This window comes from Balaenoptera borealis (assembly GCF_965194805.1).
Source record: "Balaenoptera borealis genome assembly, chromosome: 14".
Lineage (NCBI taxonomy): Eukaryota > Metazoa > Chordata > Mammalia > Artiodactyla > Balaenopteridae > Balaenoptera > Balaenoptera borealis.
Window position 1 is genome coordinate 53,657,335 of NC_138875.1, and position 25,935 is coordinate 53,683,269.

The 25,935-nt window shown below is 34.5% G+C and overlaps 1 protein-coding gene and 1 long non-coding RNA gene across 4 annotated transcripts in view; one reads left to right on the forward strand and one right to left on the reverse strand.

The window, feature by feature from the left end:
* ROCK1 (Rho associated coiled-coil containing protein kinase 1) overlaps positions 1 to 25,935 on the forward strand; it is a 139,195-nt gene that overhangs the window by 61,924 nt on the left and 51,336 nt on the right. For all 3 annotated transcript variants that reach the window (XM_082353488.1, XM_082353489.1, XM_082353490.1), the window contains 4 exons: positions 4,564 to 4,655; positions 16,580 to 16,739; positions 21,025 to 21,085; positions 24,451 to 24,539. In XM_082353488.1, the coding sequence (XP_082209614.1) occupies positions 4,564 to 4,655; positions 16,580 to 16,739; positions 21,025 to 21,085; positions 24,451 to 24,539 (402 nt within the window). The remainder of the gene's footprint in view (positions 1 to 4,563; positions 4,656 to 16,579; positions 16,740 to 21,024; positions 21,086 to 24,450; positions 24,540 to 25,935) is intronic.
* Positions 18,218 to 21,017, reverse strand: LOC309610595. The gene is made up of 2 exons (XR_014234067.1): positions 19,353 to 21,017; positions 18,218 to 18,988 (listed from the first exon to the last, which is right to left on the reverse strand). It is a non-coding gene; the product is annotated as an uncharacterized lncRNA (long non-coding RNA).

Consider the following 25,935-nt stretch of genomic DNA (forward strand, 5'->3'; position numbering starts at 1 on the left):
CCTTTTTTTTTTTTTTAAACATCTTTATTGGAGTATAATTGCTTTACGATGGTGTGTCAGTTTCTGCTTTATAACAAAGTGAATCAGTTATACATATACATATGTCCCCATATCTCTTCCCTCTTGCATCTCCCTCCCTCCCACTCTCCCTATCCCACCCCTCTAGATGGTCACAAAGCATTGAGCTGATCTTCCTGTGCTATGCGGCTGCTTCCCACTAGCTATCTGTTTTATGTTTGGTAATGTATATATGTCCATGCCACTCTCTCACTTTGTCCCAGCTTACCCTTCCCCCTCCCCATATCCTCAAGTCCATTCTCTAGTAGGTCTGCATCTTTATTCCCGTCTTGCCCCTAGGTTCTTCTGACCATTTTCTTTTTTGAGATTCCATATATATGTGTTAGCATACAGTATTTGTTTTCCTCTTTCTGACTTACTTCACTCTGTATGACAGTCTCTAGGTCCATCCACCTCACTACAAATAATTCAGTTTCGTCAGAACCTTTTTTTTTTTTTAACATCTTTATTGAAGTATAATTGCTTTACAATGGTGTGTTAGTTTCTGCTTTATAACAAAGTGAATCAGCTATACATATACATATATCCCCATATCTCCTCCGTCTTGCGTCTCCTCCCATCCTCCTTATCCCACCCCTCTAGGTGGTCACAAAGCACCCAGCTGATCTCCCTATGCTATGTGGCTGCTTCCCACTAGCTATCTATTTTACATTTGGTAGTGTATATGTATATCCATGCCACTCTCTCACTTTGTCCCAGCTTACCCTTCCCCTGCCCCGTGTCCTCAAGTCCATTCTCTATGTCTGTGTCTTTATTCCTGTCCTGCCCCTAGGTTCTTCAGAACCAATTTTTTTTTTTTTTTAGATTCCGTATATATGTGTTAGCATATGATATTTGTTTTTCTCTTTCTGACTTAACTTCACTCTGTATGACAGACTCTAGGTCCATCCACCTCACTACAAATAACTCAATTTTGTTTCTTTTTTTGGCTGAGTAATATTCCATTGTATATATGTGCCACGTCGTCTTGATCCATTCATCTGTCAGCAGACACTTAGGTTGCTTCCATGTCCTGTCTATTGTAAATAGAGCTGCAGTGAACATTGTGGTACATGACTTTTTTTGAATTATGGTTTTCTCAGGGTATATGCCCAGTAGTGGGATTGTTGGGTTGTATGGTAGTTCTATTTTTAGTTTTTTAAGGAACCTCTATACTGTTCTCCATAGTGGCTGTATCAGTTTACATTCCCAACAACAGTGCAAGAGGGTTCCCTTTTCTCCATACACTCTCTAGCATTTATTGTTTGTAGACTTTTTGATGATGGCCATTCTGACTGGTGTGAGGTGATACCTCATTGTAGTTTTGATTTGCATTTCTCTAGTGATTAGTGATGTTGAGCATCCTTTCATGTGTTTGTTGGCAATCTGTATACCTTCTTTGGAGAAATGTCTATTTAGGTCTTCTGCCTATTTTTGGATTAGGTTGATTTTTTTTTTTTTTGATATTGAGCTGCATGAGCTGCTTGTATATTTTGGAGATTAATCCTTTGTCAGTGGCTTCGTTTGCAAATATTTTCTCCCATTCTGAGGGTTGTCTTTTCATCTTGTTTATGTTTCCTTTTGCTGTGCAAAAGCTTTTAAGTTTCATTAGGTCCCATTTGTTTATTTTTGTTTTTATTTCCATTTCTCTAGGTGGTGGGTCAAAAAGGATCTTGCTGTGATTTATGTCATAGTGTTCTGCCTATGTTTTCCTCTATGAGTTTTATACTGTCTGGCCTTACACTTAGGTCTTTAATCCATTTTGAGTTTATTTTTGTGTATGGTGTTAGGGAGTGTTCTAATTTCATTCTTTTACATGGAGCTGTCCAGTTTTCCCAGCACCACCTATTGAAGAGGCTGTCTTTTCTCCATTGTATATTCTTGCCTCCTTTATGAAAAATAAGGTGACCATATGTGTGTGGGTTTATCTCTGGGCTTTCTATCCTGTTCCATTGATCTATATTTCTGTTTTTGTGCCAGTACCATACTGTCTTGATTACTGTAGCTTTGTAGTATAGTCTGAAGTCCAGGAGCCTGATTCCTCCAGCTCCGTTTTTCTTTCTCAAGATTGCTTTGGCTGTTTGGGGTCTTTTGTGTTTCCATACACATTGTGAAATTTTTGTTCTAGTTCTGTGCAAAATGCCATTGGTAGTTTGATAGGGATTGCATTGAATCTGTAGATTGCTTTGGGTAGTATAGTCATTTTCACAATGTTGATTCTTCCAATCCAGGAACATGGTATATCTCTCCATCTGTTTGTATCATCTTTAATTTCTTTCATCAGTGTCTTATAGTTTTCTGCATACAGTTCTTTTGTCTCCTTAGGTAGGTTTATTCCTAGGTATTTTGTTCTTTTTGTTGCAGTGGTAAATGGGAGTGTTTTCTTAATTTCTCTTTCAGAATTTTCATCATTACTGTAAAGGAATGCAAGAGATTTCTGTGCATTAATTTTCTATCCTGCTACTTTACCAAATTCATTGGTTAGTTCTAGTAGTTTTCTGGTAGCATCTTTAGGATTCTCTTTGTATAGTATCATGTCATCTGCAAACAGTGACAGTTTTACTTCTTTTCCAATTTGGATTCCTTTTATTTCTTTTTCTTCTCTGATTGCTGTGGCGAAAACTTTCAAAACTATGTTGAATAATAGTGGTGAGAGTGGGCAACCTTGTCTTGTTCCTGATCTAGTGGAAATGGTTTCAGTTTTTCACCACTGAGAATGATGTTGGCTGTGGGTTTGTCATATATGGCCTTTATTATGTTGAGGTAAGTTCCCTCTATGCCTACTTTCTGGCTGGTTTTTATCATAAATGGGTGTTGAATTTTGTCTAAAGCTTTTTCTGCATCTATTGAGATGATCATATGGTTTTTCTCCTTCAATTTGTAAATAGGATTATCACATTGACTGGTTTGCGTATATTGAAGAATCCTTGCATTCCTGGGATAAACCCCACTTGATCATGGTGTATGATCCTTTTAATGTGCTGTTGGATTCTGTTTGCTAGTATTTTGTTGAGGATTTTTGCATCTATGTTCATTAGTGATATTGGCCGGTAGTTTTCTTTTTTTGTAACATCTTTGTCTGGTTTTGGTATCAAGGTGATGGTTTGGGAGTGTTCCTCCCTTTGCTGTATTTTGGAAGAGTTTGAGAAGGATAGGTATTAGCTCTTCTCTAAATGTTTGATAGAATTCGCCTGTGAAGCCATCTTGTCCTGGGCTTTTGTTTGTTGGAAGATTTTTAATCACAGTTTCAATTTTCAGTGCTTGTAATTGGTCTGTTTATATTTTCTATTTCTTCCTGGTTCAGCCTCGGAAGGTTGTGCTTTTCTAAGAATTTGTCCATTTCTTCCTAGGTTGTCCATTTTCTTGGCATATATTTGCTTGTCATAATCTCTCATGATCATTTGTATTTCTGCAGTGTCAGTTGTTACTTCTCCTTTTTCATTTCTAATTCTGTTGATTTTAGTCTTCTCCCTTTTTTTCTTGATGAGTCTGGCTAATGGTTTATCAATTTTGTTTATCTTCTCAAAGAACCAGCTTTTAGTTTTATTGATCTTTGCTACTGTTTCCTTCATTTCTTTTTCATTTATTTCTGATTTGATCTTTATGATTTCTTTCCTTCTGCTAACTTTGAGGTTTTCTTGTTCTTCTTTCTCTGATTCCTTTAGGTTTAAGGTTAGGTTGTTTATCTGAGGTGTTTTTTGTTTCTTGAGGTAGGATTGTATTGCTAGAAACTTCCCTCTTAGAACTGCTTTTGCTGCATCCCATAGGTTTTGGGTCGTCATGTTTTCATTGTCATTTGTTTTTAGGTATTTTTGATTTCCTCTTTGATTAAAGCAGTTTATCTTTCAACTCATGAAAAAAATTGGGATTTTTGTTGTTTATAAGTACTCTACTAAAACAAAAGGTGCCAAGTTCCCCTTAGCAACTCAGCTAACAGCACATTTTAAAATGCTTTTTTTCTATGCCTATTGAAGAGACCAAGGATCAGTAGCTTGTCCCATTAAAGCTCTCAGTTTTGTTGTAGGGTCAAGAATTAATTGTCATTGGTTTTTGGTTGGTTGCTCAGAAATATTTAATAGAGAATAAAATGGAAATTTTATATTTAAAACATCTTTTGGAGTTTTTGTTAGCTCCTGGTGTGAAGTTGTTAGTTCAAAAAATGTATTAACTTTACCACTATTAAAAAACCTATCAAGAAAATTCATTATGCTAATGAAGCAAGGTGATGGATATTTGTTGTCAGTAGAAAAGCCATGGAGTATCAATAAATCTGTGTTTTGTGAGTATTTTTTCTTTAGAAAAAATTCTTTAATATTCTCAGTCTTCAACTTATTTTTTATGTAAGCTCAAAATTATGCTGACAATATAATTTCAAGGTGACATAAAATTGTATTTAACATCCTGCACAGATTTAGCATTATGCCCACAAATAAATATGAACAGGTTATAGTATCAATAATAATATCTTAAATGATTAATGACTTTTCTCCTTCTCTTTCTATTCAGAGAGGTGAGATTAGGGCGGAATGGTGTAGAAGAAATCAAACGACATCTCTTCTTCAAAAATGATCAGTGGGCTTGGGAAACACTCCGAGACAGTAAGTTATTTTCTCTTGCACATTACAGTGACTATTTGAAAGTAGTTGTGGTAAATGGTCTGTTGGAACTGCGTTCCTAACATATGTATATATCTGATGAAAATCCAGAGTATACAAATACTATGTAAGTATTGTCCTAACCTAGTTAAAGAGAGAATATTTGATAATGTTAGGAAAATTATACTGCTCCTTCTCTGATGTCCCATTCAATATATCAAGATGAAGTATTATGCACATGTAATGGAGTTGGGCTCAGCAGGCATAATGTGATATTTGATCTTTGTTGAATTGCTGTCTGCTTAGACTTTAGTATCTCTTTGTAGAGGAAGTCAATAATTAAGAGGTAATATTTCTTGTGAAAAAAAAAGTTATTCTTTTGTTTTTACTAAAACCTAAAATATAAGGAGGTTCTATCGCAGTTTAATTTGTGTGAGGATATAAGAAATTATGGTATGCTTGATTCCATCAGACTTGCAGCTTGAAATCCAGAAATAAAAATTTGTAGTGTGCAAAAAGTTAATTTTTAGTCAGTTTAGAATATTCCCTATTTTAAAAAGAGTTAAAATTACAGTGATTCACAGAAAACTTTGCTTAACGTAGCTGAATCAAAGTCATAATGGCACCAAAGGTTCCCACCATCTTTGTGTATTTGGGAGGCCAAGAATTCATCTTTCCCTTGCTGAAGTCTCAGGAATTGTTTCCCTTTTCACTTAGCAGAGAAAGGATAGTGTATACCAGCCCCTAACTTCCTGCTGTAGCAACAGCAATGATCATAATAAAATGAACTCAGCTGCTTTAGAAACAGATACAAATTAGGTATTCCTCTTAAGATCTGCCTATCTAGTTGAGATTGCATGAGATGATTCCTTCAGGGGAGAAAAATCTTTCTAATTTTGAAGAAATAGATCATGTAGCTTTGCCTATATTAGTGAAGTATCCTTGTTAAATATTTTATTTATTTATTTATTTATTTATGGCTGTGTTGGGTCTTCGTTTCTGTGCGAGGGCTTTCTCCAGTTGCGGCAAGCGGGGGCCACTCTTCATCGCGATGTGCGGGCCTCTCACTATCGCGGCCTCTCTTGTTGCGGAGCACAGGCTCCAGATGCGCAGGCTCAGTAATTGTGGCTCACGGGCCTAGTTGCTCCGCGGCATGTGAGATCTTCCCAGACCAGGGCTCGAACCCGTGTCCCCTGCATTGGCAGGCAGATTCTCAACCACTGCGCCACCAGGGAAGCCCCTTATTAAATATTTTAAAAGAAACCGTTATATGGCCTTCAGGTACAGTACATACATTCTACTAAGCTATAAAATTGACTAAGAAGGGAAAAGGGGAAATAAGAAATTCTGGAAATTAAGAAATTACACTGCTACAGAGAATGACACTGAATGACCTGCTATCTGGAAAAGCTACAGGAGCAGCCTCACCTTGGGAGAATTTATTAACAGTTAGTTATACACTGGAAAATAAGAAACTGCCTCTTCCTCATAAGTAAATGTGACATGATTATTGTCTTCACATTTCAAGAGAAACTGTTGCAAGACAGAGATGAGTAGAGTGAGATGATGAATGTTTGCATTGAAAAATTATGTTTTTATTCGAGTTATGCTTTTAGTAAAGTTTCAGAAGGCTGAAAACATACAGATATGATTGTAAATTGAGGAAAATTTAAAAGAGGACTCAAGAAAATACCGAGTATGTTTTCTGTCACTTCTTTGTTCAGAGTAAAGCAATGCATAAACAACTACAGAATAACCATACGATAAATCATTCTAAAAAAGTAGGGAAGACATATGTGTATTGAAAATTGATATTAATTAGGAGAGGAGGCAACCTAGTCAGCAAACATTATTGAACACCTACTATATACTGAGCAATACTCTATTTCAGACATTAGGAAAACAAACCAGCAAAAGTTCTTTACCTTGTGGAGCTCATAGTCTAGTGGAACTGTGGCATCCAAATCAGTGGCATTTTTGATATTGTTATACCTCCTTAATATAACTGTTTATGTTTATGGAAAAAGTAAGTAAAATGAATTATGTCATTGATTTAAGTCAAATGAACTTTATATTTAAAGAATTTCTATAAATAGGTAGTTTTATTAGTAGTATTGTTATCATTTCTGTATCTTTTTAAGATCTATATTGTTATCTATGGTTTTGCTACAGTCTACTTAGAGTTAACGTACTTAAAATTTCGAGAACTTTTTCTAATCCTGATGGCTCCTATTTTGTGCTTACTGTAAAAAAAGAAAGAAAAATCAAAGTCTATAGAACTTATTGTTCTCTTCTTCCCTTTCCCTCTTCCTACCCTTCTTTACTTCCCACCCCTAAAATACCAAGAATACTTTTATTCTGAACTGACCTCTCTGACCTACCAAGTTTTTAAAAATTATGTAACAGTTATAATTCTTTTTAATTTTTTTTGCCTTTCCAATTTTCTTTGGCAAAATTTCTTACTGTTTTGCAAATAATAGTTCTTTTGGTAGTTTTACCACTTATATGTCTGCAAATTATAATGGCAATCTTCACCATCTGTTCCTTGGCTGTGTGGGAGCAGGGTACAAAATAGCTTGATTTTTTTGGCAGAATTTCCATGAGCTTCCTGATCTTATTCACTCTTAATTTAGAGATACAAAGTATTAAGATTGTAAAATTACTTTTTCCACACATTTGGGATAGAATTAAAGAAATGACAGGCGATTAAAGATAAAAGAAATGAAAAGACCTAAATAGCTTGCTATAGGTCATACTGCTAGCAAATGACAATGTCAGGACTCAGGTTAAGTCTCTTTGACTCTAGCATCTTTGATCTTGTGAAATACCATGTACCATTTAAAGATTTCCACTATTCAGTATTATACAGACTAGAAACGTAGAGAATTGACACTTGTTGGCAGTTAAATTTTAGGAAAAACAAAATGATAACAATTATTACATATAATAACATTATTAATAATGCTGTGTTAAATATAATATGTGGTTACGTGTAAAACACTTTGCCATTCATGATCTCTCTTCAGCTAAGATATTACCATTACTTAATCCACCTTTAGCTGATGGGTGACACTTAAGATGGTAACAGTGGTAACTGTCAGATCATGTGGTGAGTTTTCAGTTTAGTTAAAAACAAACACAATTAATTGTATGCACATATATACTAGTTTAGTTTCTGTGGTTCAACTGAGTCTGGTGTCCTCTCTTAGAATTTTACATTCTCGTGAGAGAGATCATCAGTGTAGGCTTCATGGATAAAGAATTTAGGAGCTAGCCAGGTTTAGGGGCTTAGGAGTTTAGACTTCCTCAGCATTATATTGGGTACTTTTTTAACAAATAAACTTTAAGAAAGATTATCTCTTTATTTTCATAAAGGATATATATCATAAAATTTACCATTTTAATCGTTTTTAAGTGCACAGTTCAGTAGCATTAAGCACCTTCAGATTGCTGTGTAATCACACCACCATCCATCTCCAGAACTTTTTCATCACCCCAAATTAAATCTCTGTAACACATTGAACCATAAGTTTCCATTCTCCCCTTACCCCAACCCCCCAGTAACCACTATTCTACTTTTTTTCTCTATGAATTTGACTGTTCTGGCTACCTCAAATAAGTAGATTCACACAATCTTTGTCTTTTTGAGATTGACATTTCACTTAGCATGTCTTCAGGGTTCATCCATGTCATAGCATACATCAGAATTTCATTCCATTTTAAGGCTGAATAATATTCCATGTATGTATATACCACTTTTTTTTTAATCCATTCATCTATTGACTGATACTCAGAATGCTTGTCCTTTTAACTATTGTGAGTAATGCTTCTCTGGTCATTGATATACAAATGTCTGTTGGAGTCATTGCTTTCCATTCTTTTGAGTTAATTTTTGTATATAGTGTAAGATAAGAGTCCAACTTCATTCTTTTGCTTGTAGTTATCCAGTTTTCCCAGCACCATTTGTTGAAAAGACTGTCCTTTTTTCCTTAAATGGTCTTGGTACCCTTGCCAAAAAACATTTGACCATATAAATATAAGGGTTTATCTCTGAGCTCTCTATTCTATTCCATTGATCTATATATGTCTGTCTTTATGCCACTGTTTTGATTGTGGTAGCTTTGTAGTAGGCTTTGAAATAAGCAAGTGTGACTCTTCTAACTTTGTTCTTCTTTTTCAAGATTGTTTTGATTACAGGCATACCTCACTTTATTGTGCTTTTACAGATATTGCAGTTTTTTGTAAATTGAAGGTTTGTGGCAACCCTGTGTGGTCATATGATGGTTAGCATTTTTTAGCAATAAAATTAAGGTCTTAATTTTAAATTAAGGTTTTAGTTTTAATATTTAAAAAAAACAATGCTATTGCACACTTAATAGACTACAGTATAGTGTTAACATTTTTACGCACTGGGAAGCCAAAAAATTGGTGTGACTTGCTTTATTGCTCTATTTTCTTTTTTGCTGTGGTCTGGAACTGAACTCACAATATCTCCAATTTATGCCTGTATTTGGGATCCCTTGAGATTCCATATGAACTTTAGAATGGGTTTTTCCATTCCTACAAAAAAGGGCAGTGGAATTTTTGTAACAGTTATGTTGAATGTGTTTCCAATTTGGCTGCCTTTTATTTTATTTTCTTGCCTATTTGCTCTGATTATAACTTCCAGGACATTGTTGAATAGCAGTAGTGAAATTGGGCATCCTTCCTTGTCTTGTTCCTGATCATAGGGGGAAAGCTTTCAGTCTTTCCCCATTGTGTATGATGTTGGCTATGGGTTTTTCATTAATGCCCTTTATTATGTTGAGGAAGTTCTCTTCTGTGCCTTGTTGACTGATTGTTTTTATCATGAAAGGGTGTTGGATTTTGTAAAACGCCATTTCTGTGTTATTTGAAATGATCATGTGGAGTTTTTTCCTTCATTCTATTTATGTGATGTATTACACTGATTGACTTTCATGCGGTGAGCCACCCTGGAATATATCCCATTTGATCATAGTTTATAACCCTTTTAATATGCTGCTACATTCAATTTGCTAGTATTTTGTTGAAGATTTTTGCATCTGGGGATATTGGTTTGTGTTTTTTTTTTTTCTTGTGGTGTCTTGGTTGGCTTTGGTGTCAGAGTAATTCTGGCCTCATGGGATGAATTAGGAAATGTTTTATCCTCTTCTGTTTTTTGGAAGATTGTGAGGATTGGCATTAATTCTTCTTTATATGTTTGGTAGAATTCAATTGTGAAATTATCTTGTCTTGGACTTTTTTCTTTGTTGGGACATTTTTTATTACTGATTAAATCTCTTACTGTAGGTTTATTCAAATTTTCTTTTTCAAATAAGTTTTGATAGTTTGTGTGTTTCTAGGAATTTGTCATTTCATCTAGGTTATCTAGTATGTTGGTGTACAATTGTTCATAGTTTTTAGTTTTGTCCTTTTTATTTGTAGAAGGTTGGTAGTTATGTCCCCACTTTCATTTCTGATTTTAGTTATTCGTGTGTCTTCTCTTTTTTTCTTGGTTTAGTAAAAGATTTGCCAATTTGATTGATTTTTAAAGAACCAATTATTTGTTAATTTTCACTATGTATTTTCTATTATATATTTTGCTTACCTGAATTTTAATCTTTATTGTTTCTTTCCTTCCTCTAGCTTTGGGCTTGGTTTGCTTTTCTTTTTCTAGTTTCTTAGGATGTCAGTCTGGGTTGTTGAATTGACATCTTTCTTTTTTTATAATATAGGCATTTACAACTAAAGTTTTCCCCTAAGTACTGCTTTCACTGAATCCCATGAGTTTTGGTATGTTGTTTTCATTTTCTTTCATCTCAGAGCATTTTCTCTAGTCTCTTTTTTGATTTCTTCCATGGCTCATTGTTTAAGAGAACATTGTTTAATTTTCCACATACTTGTGAAACTTCTAATTTTCCTTCTATTATTGACTTCTTGTTTCATTCCGTTGTGGTTGGAGAAAATACTTTGTAGAATTTCAGTCTCTTTAAATGTATTAAGTTGTCTTTTGAACTAGCATATAGTCTGTCCTGGAGAAGTCCCATGTGCACTTGAGAAAAATGTGTATTCTGCTGTTGGTCTTGGATTGTGCTTAGTATATCTGTTACATCTATTTGGTTTATGGTGTTTTTCAAGTCCTCTATTTTCTTATTCATCTTCTGTTTAGACTTTTTGTCCACTATTGAAAGTGGATTATTGAGGACTCTATTAGAACTGTTCTTTTATGTCATATATATATATATATATAAATATATATATATTTGGAGCTGTGTTGTTATATGCATATATGTTTATCATTGTTGTATCTTCTTGATGAATTGACCCTTTTATCAATATCATCAGTATGCAATGTCTTCACCTCACACTGGTCAGAATGGCTGTTGTCAAAAAAGTCTACAAATAACAAATGCTGGAGAGGGTGTGGAGAAAAAGGAACCCTCCTACACTGTTGATGGGAATGTAAATTGGTGCAGCCACTATGAAGAACAGTATGGAGGTTCCTTAAAACACTAAAAATAGAGCTACCATATGATCCCAGCAATCCCACTCCTGGGCATATATCCAGGGAAAACTCTAATTCAAAAAGATACATGCACCCCAGTGTTCATTGTAGCACTATTTACAGTAGCCAAGGCATGGAAGCAACCTAAGTGTCCATCAGCAGATGAATGGATAAAGATGTGGTGTATATATATACAATGGAATATTACTCAGCCATAAAAAAAGAATGAAATAATTTCTTTTGCAGCAACATGGATGGACCTAGAGATTATCATACTAAGTGAAGTAAGCCAGACAAAGACAAATATATGATATTGCTTGTATGTAGAATCTAAAAATTAAAAATGATACAAATGAACATATATACAAAACAGAAATAAACCCACAGACATAGAAAACAAACTTATGGTTACCAAAGGGGAAAGATGGGGGAGGGATAAAGTAGGAGTTTGGGATTAACATATATACACTACTGTATATAAAATAGATAACCAACAAGGACCTACTGTATAGCACAGGGAACTATATACTCAATATTTTGTAATAACCTATAATAGAAAAGAATCTGAAAAAGAATATGCATATATATATATATATATATATATAAAACTGAATCACTTTGCTGTACACCTGAAACTAACACAGCATTGTAAGTCAACTATACTTCAGTAAAAATATATGTATACAGTGTCTTTGTTTTAACCATTTTTGACTTAAAGTCTGTTTTGTCTGGTGTTAGTATAGCTACCTCAGCTCTTTTATCTGTAGAATATCTTTTTCCATCCTTTTCTTTTAACCTATTTATGTCTGTGGATCTAAAGTGAGTCTCTGTACAGCACATATAATTGGATCAATTTTTAATCCATTTTTCCAATCTCTACCTTTTAATCAGTGAGTTTAATTCATTTAAATGTAAAGTAAATACTGTACAGAAAGACTTCTGTCATTGTCCAATTTGTTTTCTGTGTCTTATTTTTTCTTTTTGTTCCTCAATTCTTATATTATTGCCTTCTTTTGTTTAATAGATTACCTTTTCTGGTTTACTGTTTTGATTCCCCCTTCATTTCTTTTTTTGCATATTATTTAGTCATTTTCTTATAGTGACTATGCTGGCCATTACATTTAACACCCTAACTTGATACAATCTAGGTTGAACTGATACAGTTTACTGTCAGTAGCAATAAAAACTGCTCCTATACACATCCATTCCCTCCCTTTAGTTGTTATTGTCACAAATTACATCTTTATATATTGTGTGCTTATTAACATAGATTTATAATAGTTTTGTGCATTTGTCTTTTAAATCATATGTGGGAAAGAGTAGAGTTACGAAACAAAATTACAATGAAGTTGGGTTTTACATTTACCTATGTAGTTATCTTTACCAGTGTTCTTTATTTCTTCATAAGGCTTCAAGATAGTGTCTAGTATCCTTTCATTTCAACCTGGAAGACTCCCTTTAAAAACATTTCTTATAGGACAGGTTTACTAGTAGCAAACTCTCAGCTTTTCTTTACCTGGGGATCTCTTAATTTCTTCTTCACTTTTGAAGAATAATTTTGCCAGTTATAGAATTCTTAGTTGAGAGTTGTTTTCTTTCAGCACTTTATTACTATTTTTTTTTTGGCTGCGCTGCACAGTATGCAGGATCCTAGTTCCCCGACCAGGGATTGAACCCATGCCCCCTGCAGTGGAAGCATGAAACCTTAACCACTGGACTGCCAGGGAATTCCCTCAGCACTTTAAATGTCATTCCACTACATTCTGGCCTTAAAGGTTTCTGCTTAGAAATTGGCTGTTAATCTTATTGAGGATCCCTTGTATGTGATGAGTTGCTTCTCTGTTGTTGCTTTCAATATTCTCTCTGTCTTTGTCTTTTGAAAGTTTACTATAATGTGTCCTGGTGTGGATCTGAGTTCTTACTTGGAGTTCATTGAGCTTCTTGGATGTATAGATATATATATATATTACATTAAATTTGGTCATTTTCAGCGATTATTTCTTTAAATATTCTTTCTGCCCCTTTCTCTCCTTTCCTGGGACTCCTGTAATGTGTATGTTGGTCTACTTTATGGTGTCCCAGAAGCCCCTTAGGTTCCATTCACTTCTTCTTTCTGTTCCTCATACTTGATAATTTCAGTTTTCCTATCTTTGAGTTCGCCGGTTCTTCTGCCTGCTCAAATCTGTTGTTGAACCTCTCTAGCACATTTTTAGTTTCAGCTTTTATACGTTTCAGTGCCAGAATTTACATTTGGTTCTTTTTTCTGTCTTTTTATTAATATATTCTATTTGTTAAGGTATCATACTCCCGGTTTCCTTTAGTTCTTTGTCCTTGGTTTCCTTTAGCTGTTTGAGCACATTTAAGACATTTAAAGTCTTTGTTTTGTAAAACCAATGTCTGGGTTTCCCCAGTGAGGTTTTCTGTTGTTTTCTTTATTCCCTGTAAGTGGGCCATACTTCTCCTGTTTTGTTTTTTTGTTTTTTTTTACCTGCTTTGTAATTTTTTGTTGTGAACTGGACATATTGAACACTGTAATGTTGTAACTCTGGAAATCAGAATTCCTTCCTTGTAGAGTCTGCAAGCAACAGCTTATTGTGGGCTCCAGTCATCCGTTTGTTTAGTGACTTTCTGGAACTATTCTTATGAAGTCTGTATTCCTTGTGTGTGTTCATTTAAGTCCCCTTTCCATTATCTCAGCAGTCAGCCAGTGACAAACATCTCCTTAAATGCCACAATTTAGCACCCTCTTTCTTCATTGAACGTTTCCTTGCTTGTTGTAAGTTTTTTCTTAGATTTCAGAGTTCCAAAAAAGTTGTTCCTGATAGTTTTGTGAGCTTAATGGTTAGTTACTTCAATGGAAGGGCAGCTTCTTAGAGCTCCCTCTTCTGCCATTTTTGGTGACATCAGTTGGATTCTTTTTTATGGAACATGATTCCTATATTACCAGTTATTTATTGAAAGGTAAATTTTTTATAAATGGAACACTCTATATATTGATGGTAATTCAGTAAAGCTAAATTTATCCTTTATTTATTAGTTCTGGCATGATTATATGGTATTATGTAAAGCCTAAACATCTTAATTTAGAAGCAGAAATAATTACTTTTATAATTCTCCCAGGATTTCCCATACTTGTATCCCATACTTGTCTCATTTTAAAACTACTCTAAGATGGTATGTCATCTATAAAAAGACTAGGTCCATCTGAAACAGCAAGAGAAAATGCACCAAAACTTGCTCTGCTTCCTTTTAAAATCTATCTTATATGATAATTTTAAAGCAGGATTTCTCACCTTCAACACTAGACCAGAGAAATCTTTCTCATATCTGTTGTCCTGAACATTGTAGGATGATTAGCAGTATCCCTGGTCTCTACCCACCAGATGTCAGTAGCATCCCTTCCCCAGTTATGACAACAAAAAAATGTACCCAGACATTTCTGACATATTCAGACATTGCTGAATACCCCCGAGGGGCCAAAACTGTCCCTGATTGAGAACCACTGTTTTAAGGTAAAATTTGTGCCAAGACCATGTACTTCACAAGGAGTGACAACCCTTTTTTCCCCTCATTTTACAAATTAGTCAATTAAGATCAGGAAGCTAGAATCATCTAGTTGGGCAGTTCTCTTGGCCATTAAGGAAAGAAAATGGTGGAAAAGCTCTTTTCTCATTCGCTGTTAGTACTACAGCTTCTTTTGGTTAAATGTGTTGTTTCATTCCCAAATTTATCTGATAGTTCACTGTATCTGAGATGCACAACAATAGTTATTTCTTGCCTGGAATACCCAGACGATTCAATAGAACCGTGATTCCTTTATATAAGAAATTAAGATTGTAAAATCAGGTCAGTTAGTTTTTGTTTGTTTACTCTTCTTTATCTTTTTCTCTAAAGGAACATGAGATGATTGTATCAAAAATAATTATTGAATATTTTGATGATAACATTTCAGTGATGTTTTACTATACTCCTGTATCTTTAAAAAACTTTTTTCCTGAAATTTATTTTTAGGTGTACTTTCTATAGCGTATTTAAGCTCCAAAAGAAGATATTTGTAGTACTAGTTTCTTTTTTTTTTTTTTTAACATCTTTATTGGAGTATAATTGCTTTAGTACTAGTGTCATATGGTATTTTCTTCTGTGTCATGAATATTTGCATTGCCACATACAGTTTTTTTTTTTTTAAATGAATAGCCCAGTTTTGCTTTTTTTTTTTTTAAAGAAATTCACGTTCTTTTATTTATTTATTTATTTATTTATGACTGTGTTGAGTCTTCGTTTCTGTGCGAGGGCTTTCTCTAGTTGCGGCAAGTGGGGACCACTCTTCATCGCGGTGCGCGGGCCTCTCACCATCGCGGCCTCTCTTGTTGCGGAGCAGAGGCTCCAGACGCGCAGGCTCAGTAATTGTGGCTCACGGGCCCAGTTGCTCTGTGGCATGTGGGATCTTCCCAGACCAGGGCTCGAACCCGTGTCCCCTGCATTGGCAGGCAGATTCTCAACCACTGCGCCACCAGGGAAGCCCCACATACAGTTTTATGTTATTAAGTATGTGTGGGTCTTGCTCCCCATCAAGTTTAAAACTCTTGAAGATTCTGTGTTAAGGTTTTATATCCCTGCTCTCTTTTCCCAATAGCCATTTCATAAATAGTTCACTGAGTTGTCCCTTAATCACTTAATTCAGGGAAGGTAACTAGTCTGAAAATATAATTCAAAATACTTTGCTCCAATTCAGTATTTTATAATAACCTATAATGGAAAGGAATCTGAAAAAACAAAAATACATGTATATATACATATATATGTGTATACACATACATATAACTGAATCACTTAGCTATACACCTGAAACTAACACAGTATTGTAAATCAACTTCAATTAAAAAAAAAACACTTTGCTCTTATAGAGATATTGAGTCGGGGGGAGGGGAATACTGATCATCTAGATTCTAGATGAGTAAAAATATTTCAGTAACAAATTATTAATTATACCCAGGACCACTAAGAAGTAACTTTAATTTCTAGTTTGCTGTAGAGCAGATTAACGAGCAAAATACTGCATTTGAAACTAATCAACTTTGAGTACGATTTGTCATGCTATAGTTTCTGAAAAGTCTTTTCTGTAGTCCTAACTGCTTTTGCACATCTTATACTACAGTGTATTTTAAAACAAACCTTAATAATACTTGACTTGTAATATTCAAATTAAACTGGAGGTATAGATGATAATTGTAGGTGACTTTGAAGATAATTGGTTCACGAATTACATAATTAATGATCAATACCTGTTGATTAATAATCCTAATAAAGCTTACTGTAATGGGGTTCAACCCATTTGGAATTTGTGGTTCACAAGTTATTTGTATGTAGGAAGTCATTAGTAGTTGGTACAGAATCATTGCTTCAGTTTTGTTTCTGTTTTCAGCTGTAGCGCCAGTTGTACCTGATTTAAGTAGTGACATTGACACAAGTAACTTTGATGACTTGGAAGAAGATAAAGGAGATGAAGAAACATTCCCTATACCTAAAGCTTTTGTTGGCAATCAACTACCCTTTGTAGGATTTACATATTATAGCAATCGTAGGTAAGTATGCTACACATTGATATTTGGAGTAGGTACTGACTTTATTGTAGTCATGTTATTTTCTTAGGGATATCTAAAAATCACTTTAAGAACATTTAAAGTAGATTTAATGGTGTATAAAGAGATATATTATTATGCCACTTTTCAACAATGCATTAGATTTCCAATTTCATATTTAATATCTTTCAGACTCATCCATGCTCAGGATATTGTTTTTCAGAAATTCTTTGCTGAATGATACCCTATATATCTTCAAGTTACAACAATTAATAGGTCAAGAGATTCTCTTAATACTGATATTTTGGTTAATCATGTTATCCGAAGAGTTCTGCTTTTATAATACATTTTGGAACAACATACAGTTTTCTAGCATTATCATCACTATATTGATGTTACGAAAGGCCTATAATTTTCAGTTCTTCAAAAATTAAGTGATTCCTCCCTAAAACTACTAAATGAATTATGTTTTACATCATGTAAGACCTTGTGACCTTGGGCAAATAACTTTCATCTTTTTTATGCCTCCATTTCCTCAAAAATAGGGATGACGGGGATAATAATAACAATACGTGTCTCAGGGTTGTTATAAGGGTTAAGTAAGTCAAAACACAGTAGAACACTTAGAACAATGCTTTGCATGGAGTAAGCACTCAATGTTAGTTACTTTTATCATTAGTATGAGCTAATATTAGTTTTAGTCTTTTCTAATGGACTTCAGATACAAGTTAAACATTTAACATTATTTTCATATGCTGGGCATTCATTCATTCATTCAACAGACATGTTTGACAACCTACTCTTTGTCAGGTATATACTAAGCACCAAGGTGCAGGGAGAAGGATTAATAAGATATAATTATCTTCTCTTGAGATGCTCATATCCTAGTGAGGAAATGGATAAGTTGTACAATGTAGGTTGGCAAGTACTACACGAGAGAACTCTAAACAAAATACCATACCAATATATAAAAGTGAACTATATGCACCATTAACTGGGTGTGTTAAATCTGCTTGATAAACTTATTTTAAAATATGTATCTCTAATCAAATTATACTCCATTAGAATGGTATTAGATATTTGAATTGCTTGGAGTAATGATTAAATTTGAGGTTATTACAGCTAACCTTTTAAAGTGAAGCATCTTGTCATTTTAGTCAAAACTTTTTATAAGAGGTTAATTCAGTTTAGAAAACAGGAATTCAATTTAGTCTTGCTTTATGAAATTTCTCCAATAATCCAACTGTAAGACAATAATTTTTTTCTTTAGATGTTAGAATACTTTTGTTGTATCACCAAGTAGGTAGTACTTGAGTTTTGACCCCTAGAAAAGAGCAATATTTTAATCCTTCTTCCCTCCCTAATACTCCATGAATATTATATTGGAGCTATTTTATATTGAAATACACAGAGAACCTTCAAAGTGGTGTGTTTGCTGCAGCATCCTTTCTTTTTTTTTCTTTTTAAAAAAATTATATATATATTTTTTTAATTTAAAAAAATTTTTTTATTTTGGCTACACTGGGTCTTAGTTGCAGCATGTGGGATCTTCATTGTGGCATGCAGGCTTCTTAGTTGCGGCATGTGAATTCTTAGTTGCGACATGCATGTGGGATCTAGTTCCCTGACCAGGGATCGAACCCCAGCCCCCTGCATTGGGAGCACGGAGTCTTACCCACTGGACCACCAGGGAAGTCCCTAAATTTTATATTTTTATCAGTTATTCTCTGGCTTGGTTTCTGAAACACTCAACATGTTGATATAAACACCCCCCAGTGTTTCTGGATTTTCTGTAATAGAGTTCAGCAGTTAATTACTTTTTCCGCACAAAAGTTATTACTTTCTCTGCACAAAGGTAATCTTGAATTAAATAAGCATTATATATATATATTCTTTGTACTATTGATACATTGTCATACACTAGATTATGTTCCATGATTTTTCCTTGTATTCAGGTGTTTCATATCCCAAACTAATTTCTGAATTTCTTAAAAGTAGAAGTTGTAGTCTGTTCTTAAATATCACCACCTTGTTTAGTAATTGTTTCTTACATGTTTGGTTGGAGGTATGGTTGGTCTTAATAAAGAAAGAATCAGCGAAATATTAATTAGCCTTACTGTAATATGTAAGTATAATTTTGAATTGCATGAAACTAAAGACTTCTGAGACTCTTACTTCTGAAATCCAAACATACAAGGACAGAGATCTTTACTGTTGAAGTATAGCTGAATTATAAACATTTTAAAAACAGCCTTGGGCTTCCCTGGTGGCGCAGTGGTTGAGAATCTGCCTGCCAATGCAGGGGACACGGGTTCGAGCCCTGGTCTGGGAAGATCCCACATGCCACGGAGCAACTAGGCCCATGAGCCACAACTACTGAGCCTGCGCATCTGGAGCCTGTGCTCCGCAACAAGAGAGGCCGTGATAGTGAGAGGCCTGCGCACCGTGATGAAAAGTGGCCCCCGCTTGCCGCAACTAGAGAAAGCCCTAGCACAGAAACGAAGACCCAACATAGTAATCAATCAATCAATAAATCTTTAAAAAAAAATAAAATAAAAAGCCTGTGCCTTTAAAAACCATATTAAGATGGTTTTTAAAAAAAAAAAAAAAAACAGCCTTAAACTTTTAGTTATATTCCTAATAATCTGACACCTCTTTCATAAAAAGTTTACCTAAATGACCAGATTCTATATAAAAGCAACAGTATAATATGAAAAAGAACCTTGAAAGGAAAAAAAAGAAGTGGAAGAATGAATGGATGTGTACATTGGTATCCTTACATTTCCAGGGCTGTATTCAGAGAACTTTATGTTACTAACTTTGCAGAAGGCTAAACATCAACTTTACTTATATAGCATATTATATTTAGAAGATAAATTAGAGATCAAGTAGTCTGATCTATCTAATTCAGATTTTACTGGTGTTGCTGTATGCTTTTATTTATATCACATAATGCAGAATCTCATACTGAATTTCTGAGGCACTTTATAGTCAATGGAATGAAATTGCACTATACTAGAAGTTGTCATTTGTTATATGGGACCTTTTCTCTACAAACCTGCTACATAGCCCTTGTTATTGTCTCCTGAATATTTGATTCTGTGGTTGATCTGAATAATTTTCCAAGAAAAACATGGGAAATGACATATTTTCCTGCTGTTTCTTTTAGAGCACTGCTATATATGTTTAATGGTACTTAAAGGACACTTGATTATCTTCTGTTTTTCACTATGAATTAATTATTTCTAGTGTGTTAACAACTGCCCCATAACAGCTGTGAAGTATACTGTAGCTATTTGACCTCTTTTTGAGGGAGCTCTACTGGTTAACCAAGGTGGTAACTGTAGTGGTGATATAGATGTAGTAATAGTGGCAGTCATAGGATGGTAAAGGAAGTAGCAGAAGTATCTTACCTTTACCGAACATTTGATTGTGTAGAAAAATTTTTTATATGATCTGTTTATATCTGTTTGGTAATCTGATAAGGTGTCTAAAGAAGACCTCTAAAGATCACTAATATCTTGTATTTGTATGTAATTCTAACTTTATATTGAATTTAACAAACTCTGCAAGGCTTAGAGTCACAGAAGATTAGCAGGACATCTTCTGAACTTTGGTTCTGTTATTTCAACCACTTACACAAAAACTCTTAACTTTTTTGCCCAGAAAAGCAATATCATTCTTTTTTTTTTTTTGGCCATGCCGCGCAGTTTACGGGACCTCAGTTCCCCGACCAGGGATTGAACCTGGGCCACGGCAGTGAAAGCGCTGAATCCTAACCACTGGACTGCCAGGGAACTCCCCGGCAATATCATTCTTGACTGAAGGATAACTGGGGGCAGTGGGGAGGAATTGTGCACATGTCTGTAGAAGTCAACAATTCCTTATTCCTGATTCTAAATCCAAAAGCTCTAAAAACTAAAAGTTTTTTAGTGATTTGTTTGGTGGCAAAACCTGCCATGACCTGCTGTCATGGCCAAAAACCTAATCTGAACTAAGTTGAGACTATTTTATGGTTTTTATTTATTCTCTTTGGTATGAATATTCATATATTTTGCTGCAGGGATATTAAGGTATATGATTACAGAGTGCTGCTTCAGACCTAACTGGGGGTTTTATTTAATATATGTATCATTTCTGTTATGTTTCTAAAATAAAGAATTAAGAACCTGCACTCAATTTTTACAAGCAGAGCAAGTACAAAAGATAGGCATATAGTGTTTGTTACTGGTTGTTACTAGATATTAAAGAGTTTTTTGTTTTCTTTTAAAAACTATTTTCTTCCTAGATACTTATCTTCAGCAAATCCTAATGAAAACAGAACTAGCTCTAATGTGGATAAAAGCTTGGTAGGTATTTTCTTATTGTTATTATTTTAAAAGTTGTTTTGTGGATAATGTATTTTGTATGCATGATACTAAGTAAACATGCATTGCTTCAGAATATGTAGTTAGTGATCTTAAATTTTTATAGCACTTTTTATCTACTGTTTCCTCTCCTGTTTGATTTCTTGCCTGAATATCAAATGGGATATTATATGTGGAGGCAGTTAGTAAACTATACATTGCTACACAGATTGACAGAGGTGGTCTTTTTAATCTTTGGAATTAGGAATTTATGATAAATCAGTGCATCAGTAAGAGTCTTGACAGGGAAACAAATGGCACATTCAAAAGATTTAAATGAGAGTTTTTGTGTGTGTGTGCTAAAACTTACATAACACAAAATTTACCATTTTACCATTTTTATGTGTACGGTTCAGTGACATTAAGCAACTTCACGTTGTTGTGCAGTCATCACCACCATCATCTCCAGAACTTTTTCTTCATCCCAGACTAAAATTTTGTGCCCATAACTCTGCATTCCACTCTCCCTTCAACCGCTATTAACTATTATCCTTACTTTCTGTCTCTATGAATTTGACTATTCTAGGTAACTCATGTAAGTGAAATCATACAGTATTTGACTTTTGTGATTGGCTTATTTTTCTTAATGTCCTTCAGGCTCAGGCATGTTGTAGCATGTATCAGAATTTCATTCCTTTTTAAGGCTTAATATATTCTGTTATATGCATATACCACATTTTGTTTGTTTATTTATTAAGCGAAGAGAGTTTAATGAAGGGACTATTAATGGTGCTATGCGTAGGATTAAGGGGAGCAATAAATAAAGGGAGCTAAAGCAGCCATTGATTGACAGCAGTGGGAAGCCATTGCCCTTAGTCTGAAGGGACAAGAAGAGACAAATCTTGTTACCACAGCTCAGAGAAAATGCGTAGACTCATGAAAGAGGAGCGTAGAACATAGAACACTGCCAGAGCTGTGGTAAGGCAAGAAGAGTGTGGGGAGAACGGATGTTTCATTTCTCCCAACTGATTTCCAGCTGGTGTCTCCTGAATGCTGAAACCAAGCTTAAAATCATAGGACAACAGAGCCCAGTTAATGCAGTCTGTAAATTTGAAGGCAAAGAAGGTCAGAGGATGGGTCTTCAAGGCTGGAAGGGAGAGGTGGCAAATGGAGAATAACCAGTACAGTGAGCATCTTCTAATTTGACCACTGAAAAGTGAATTCCTGTAGGAAGTGAATATTAGAGACATGAGTTCTTTTTATTGTTAGAATAGCTCATGTTCGTGAGACAGAGGATTAAAATTTTTTATTTGCTTACATTGAGACGGTCCTTTTGGGTTAACCAGGACTTTTCTTAAATATACCAGATATAATTATCTGGTCATCCTTAGAGCATTCTTTGAGCTCTTTGTGTGCTATAGCCTCCATATTTGTAACTGAGATGAGGTGTAGGCAGCAATCATTTTTAAAAGCTGACAGAATTCTTCTTTCTCCTTCGTATATTTACTCTTAAATGTGAGAGAACATATGGTGGGAAGGGAAGGTGAGAAAAAGGAGAATGAACTATGTGAGTACTGGTTAGCTGTTATGACCATTTTTCTCTTTTAAATTCTCATCCCAGTAGAGCTATTTGCCAAATTATATAGCTAATAGGGGCTCAGAAATCTTCAAAATTAAAGCACATTTGACCTGGAGATGGTGACAATAAGGAGCTGCTATAACCCCACTCTCACTGTATTACTTATCTGTAAGTTTAGAGGTACATTAGGACTTAAAAATAATTCAGTGGAATCCTGTTTTCTTTGGGCTGATCTTGTTCAATGGTGACTGCCATAAGTTTCTGTCAGTGGCTTTTATCTTTTGCTCTGGTTAAGATCACAGGGGAAGAAGAAAATGCTTGTGTGCCTACTATTTCTGTTAACCTAGAACTAAGTACAAAAATCAACTAATTTAATTTTCAACTCTTCCCTGAAAGTCTTCTAGCAGAGATGCTAGTGAACAACTTTGCAGTTGCCAAATATCATGAATATTTTTCATTCTGTATCTTATTTTTCTTTTTTGCTGCATTTGACACTGACCAGTCCTTCCTCCTTGGAACTTTAAGAACTTTCATGTTCTCATTATTTCCTTCTTTTTCTCTTTCTACCTCTGGATTTTATTTTCAGTCCTCTTTGCAGGATCTCCTCCCCTTCTCTCTCCCCCCAACCCCATAATTATTAAATGTTTCTCAAGATAGTTCTGATCTTGGCTCTCTGCTCATTTTCTATAGTTAATCTCATGTGTGTCTGGCTTGCTTCTCTGAACTCCATACCCAAATCTTTTCTCTCTCTCTAACTGGACTTCTCTTCCTGCACATCTTTCAGACACTTCAACCTAGGCCAAAGCCTAACTCACACTTCTCCTCTCTCCATCCCCTCACCAGCAGTTCTTTTTGTGTCACCCATCTTTTGTAATGCTACTCTGTTCTATTTCTAATCAGTTGCTGGGTTATAAATTCTGCCTTTTGACTGACACAGTTATCCATTTCCTCTTCATTTCTACAGCTTCTGCCTTATATCAGACCTATATACTCTTTTTGCCTGAACTGTCTATTAATTGGTTGTTTTGCCTAGAATTTCTCTGCTCTCTATTCACCTTATTACCGAAATGATGTTTCTAAAATGCCAATACTCTGTCATTTCCCCTTTTAAAGTGTTTATAGGTTAAAGTACCCAACTCCTTTTCTGCATACAAGGATCATAGTCCCACTTGCCCTTTCAGATTTTATGTGATTCGTTCTCCCTGTTATGTTCTTTGCTCTGCCTAGACTTGATTTCTTCCCATTTTCCAATCATTTTCTTTCTCTCTACTTTTGGACTCATTCATTTTAGCTAAAATGCATTCCTTCTTTCACTTCCTCTGCTTGGTAAATACCTCTCTTCTTATAGGTCTCATCTCAAACATTCCATCTTCAAGGCAGAATTAGATGTGACCTCTTCTCTTCTTCAGTACACCTTATATATAATTTTATTAGTACCTACCACATTATATTATAATATTTTGTGTATATGTCTGGGTTATTGTAGGTTCTTTTCACCCTCCTATTCCCCTGTGCCCCACTATCGAACTATTAGCTTTATGAGAATGGGGACCAAATCTTTTTAATTTTTGTGTTACTAATGCCTACGACAGCACCTGACGTATTAGTAGGTGTTGGAAAAAAATGTTTGTTAAATTAATAATAAAAATTTCAGATAGAAAGGAAAAAGGTAAGATTGGATCAGATAATTCCCTTGTAAACAGGTATAAAATGGTAATATAAACTTGCTATTTTAAAATTCTCTATGAATATTCTTAGTAGAATAAGTTTTTGTTGTTTTTAATTAAAGCAGGAAAATTTGCAAAAAACAATTTATAAGCTGGAAGAACAGTTGCATAATGAAATGCAATTAAAAGATGAAATGGAGCAGAAGTGCAGGTGAGAATATACTTTATGTTTTTCACATTAAAAGTTGTATAGCAACTGCTGATTTTAAAGCTTGTACTCTATAAACCCTTGAAAGTAGATGGAAGTAAGGCAGAGATGTAAAGATTGCTATTGATATACATTCAGTGAAGAATATTCACTTAGTGCCTGGTTTATTGATTTTCTCTCCCATTTTAATTAGCTGACAGAAAGGGAAAACTAGTTTACATTAAATAAGATGCTTTCTAAAATGTAGCTGTTGTTGAAGGTTAAAATTCAATAAATTTTTGGTGCAGACACTCTTAATTTCCACTGTGATTTGCTATAGCAGTATTTTTTTCAGATTTTTTTCCCTATGAGTCTAAATTTAATAAGAGCCTATATATTTATGAAAATATAAAATGATCAAGATAATTTAAAATAACCTAGCATAATGCTTAGTTACTTATTAATTACAAACAATAACATTTTATTATATTGTTAGTAGATAGTATTGAATAAATGAAAAACCGGTAACAGATTAAGTATTCAAAAAAATGGAATTGAGAAAATTGGCAATTTTGTGAGTGGGGGAGAGGAAACAAGTAAACTGCTCACTACCTACAGTTCCTTATAGATTAAATAGTTAAGCATCTAATATAAGCTTTTTTTAGAAAAGCACTTTAAGGAAATAATTAACTGAGCCCAGTATTTGGAAGGAATTTCTAGGTATAAAACATAGAAATAAGGAGAGGAAATGGATAGATATTATTACATAAATGTTGAGCAGTTTCTATAGTTAAAATTAAAAGGCAAATGACAAATTAGTGGTAGTGGTGGTGGTAGGGATCAATTTAAGGAGGAAATAAGAGTGGCCAAAGTGGCCAATAATCATATGAAAATGGATGTGTGTGTGGTGGGGGGGATGGCCTGAGATGAAACTGGGAAGGTTGACAGAGTCTAGATCTTAAAACACTCTGTCTTTGAAAAGCTAAGAAATTTGGGATTTATCCTAAGGGTGATGAAAAAACATTAAAAGTTATTAAACTTAAAAATAAAACAAAAGATCAAATTTGCTTTTAAAAAAGAACTCCCTGGTTAATTAGGCAGCATTTGACATTTATTCACCTAAATGAGAATGAGGGAGGAAGATGAGTCAAGGAGGATTCCCAGGCAGAGTGCTTTACTTTGGGACAGTAGAGGAGAAGCAGGTTGGTATTGTGGGAGGGGTCGCTGGGCAGAGGGAATTCATTTAGCTTTGGACATGCTGAATGAGCTATTTGGTAAGACATCCATATGAAACGTTGCATGTACTACAGATTTGAAGCTCAGAAATAGGTTTAGAGCCCCAAAAATGAATTGTGATGGAGATAATAATACACTTTCAGTTTATCTCAGATTTTTGCCCAAGTTGCCAAGTGGTGCATTT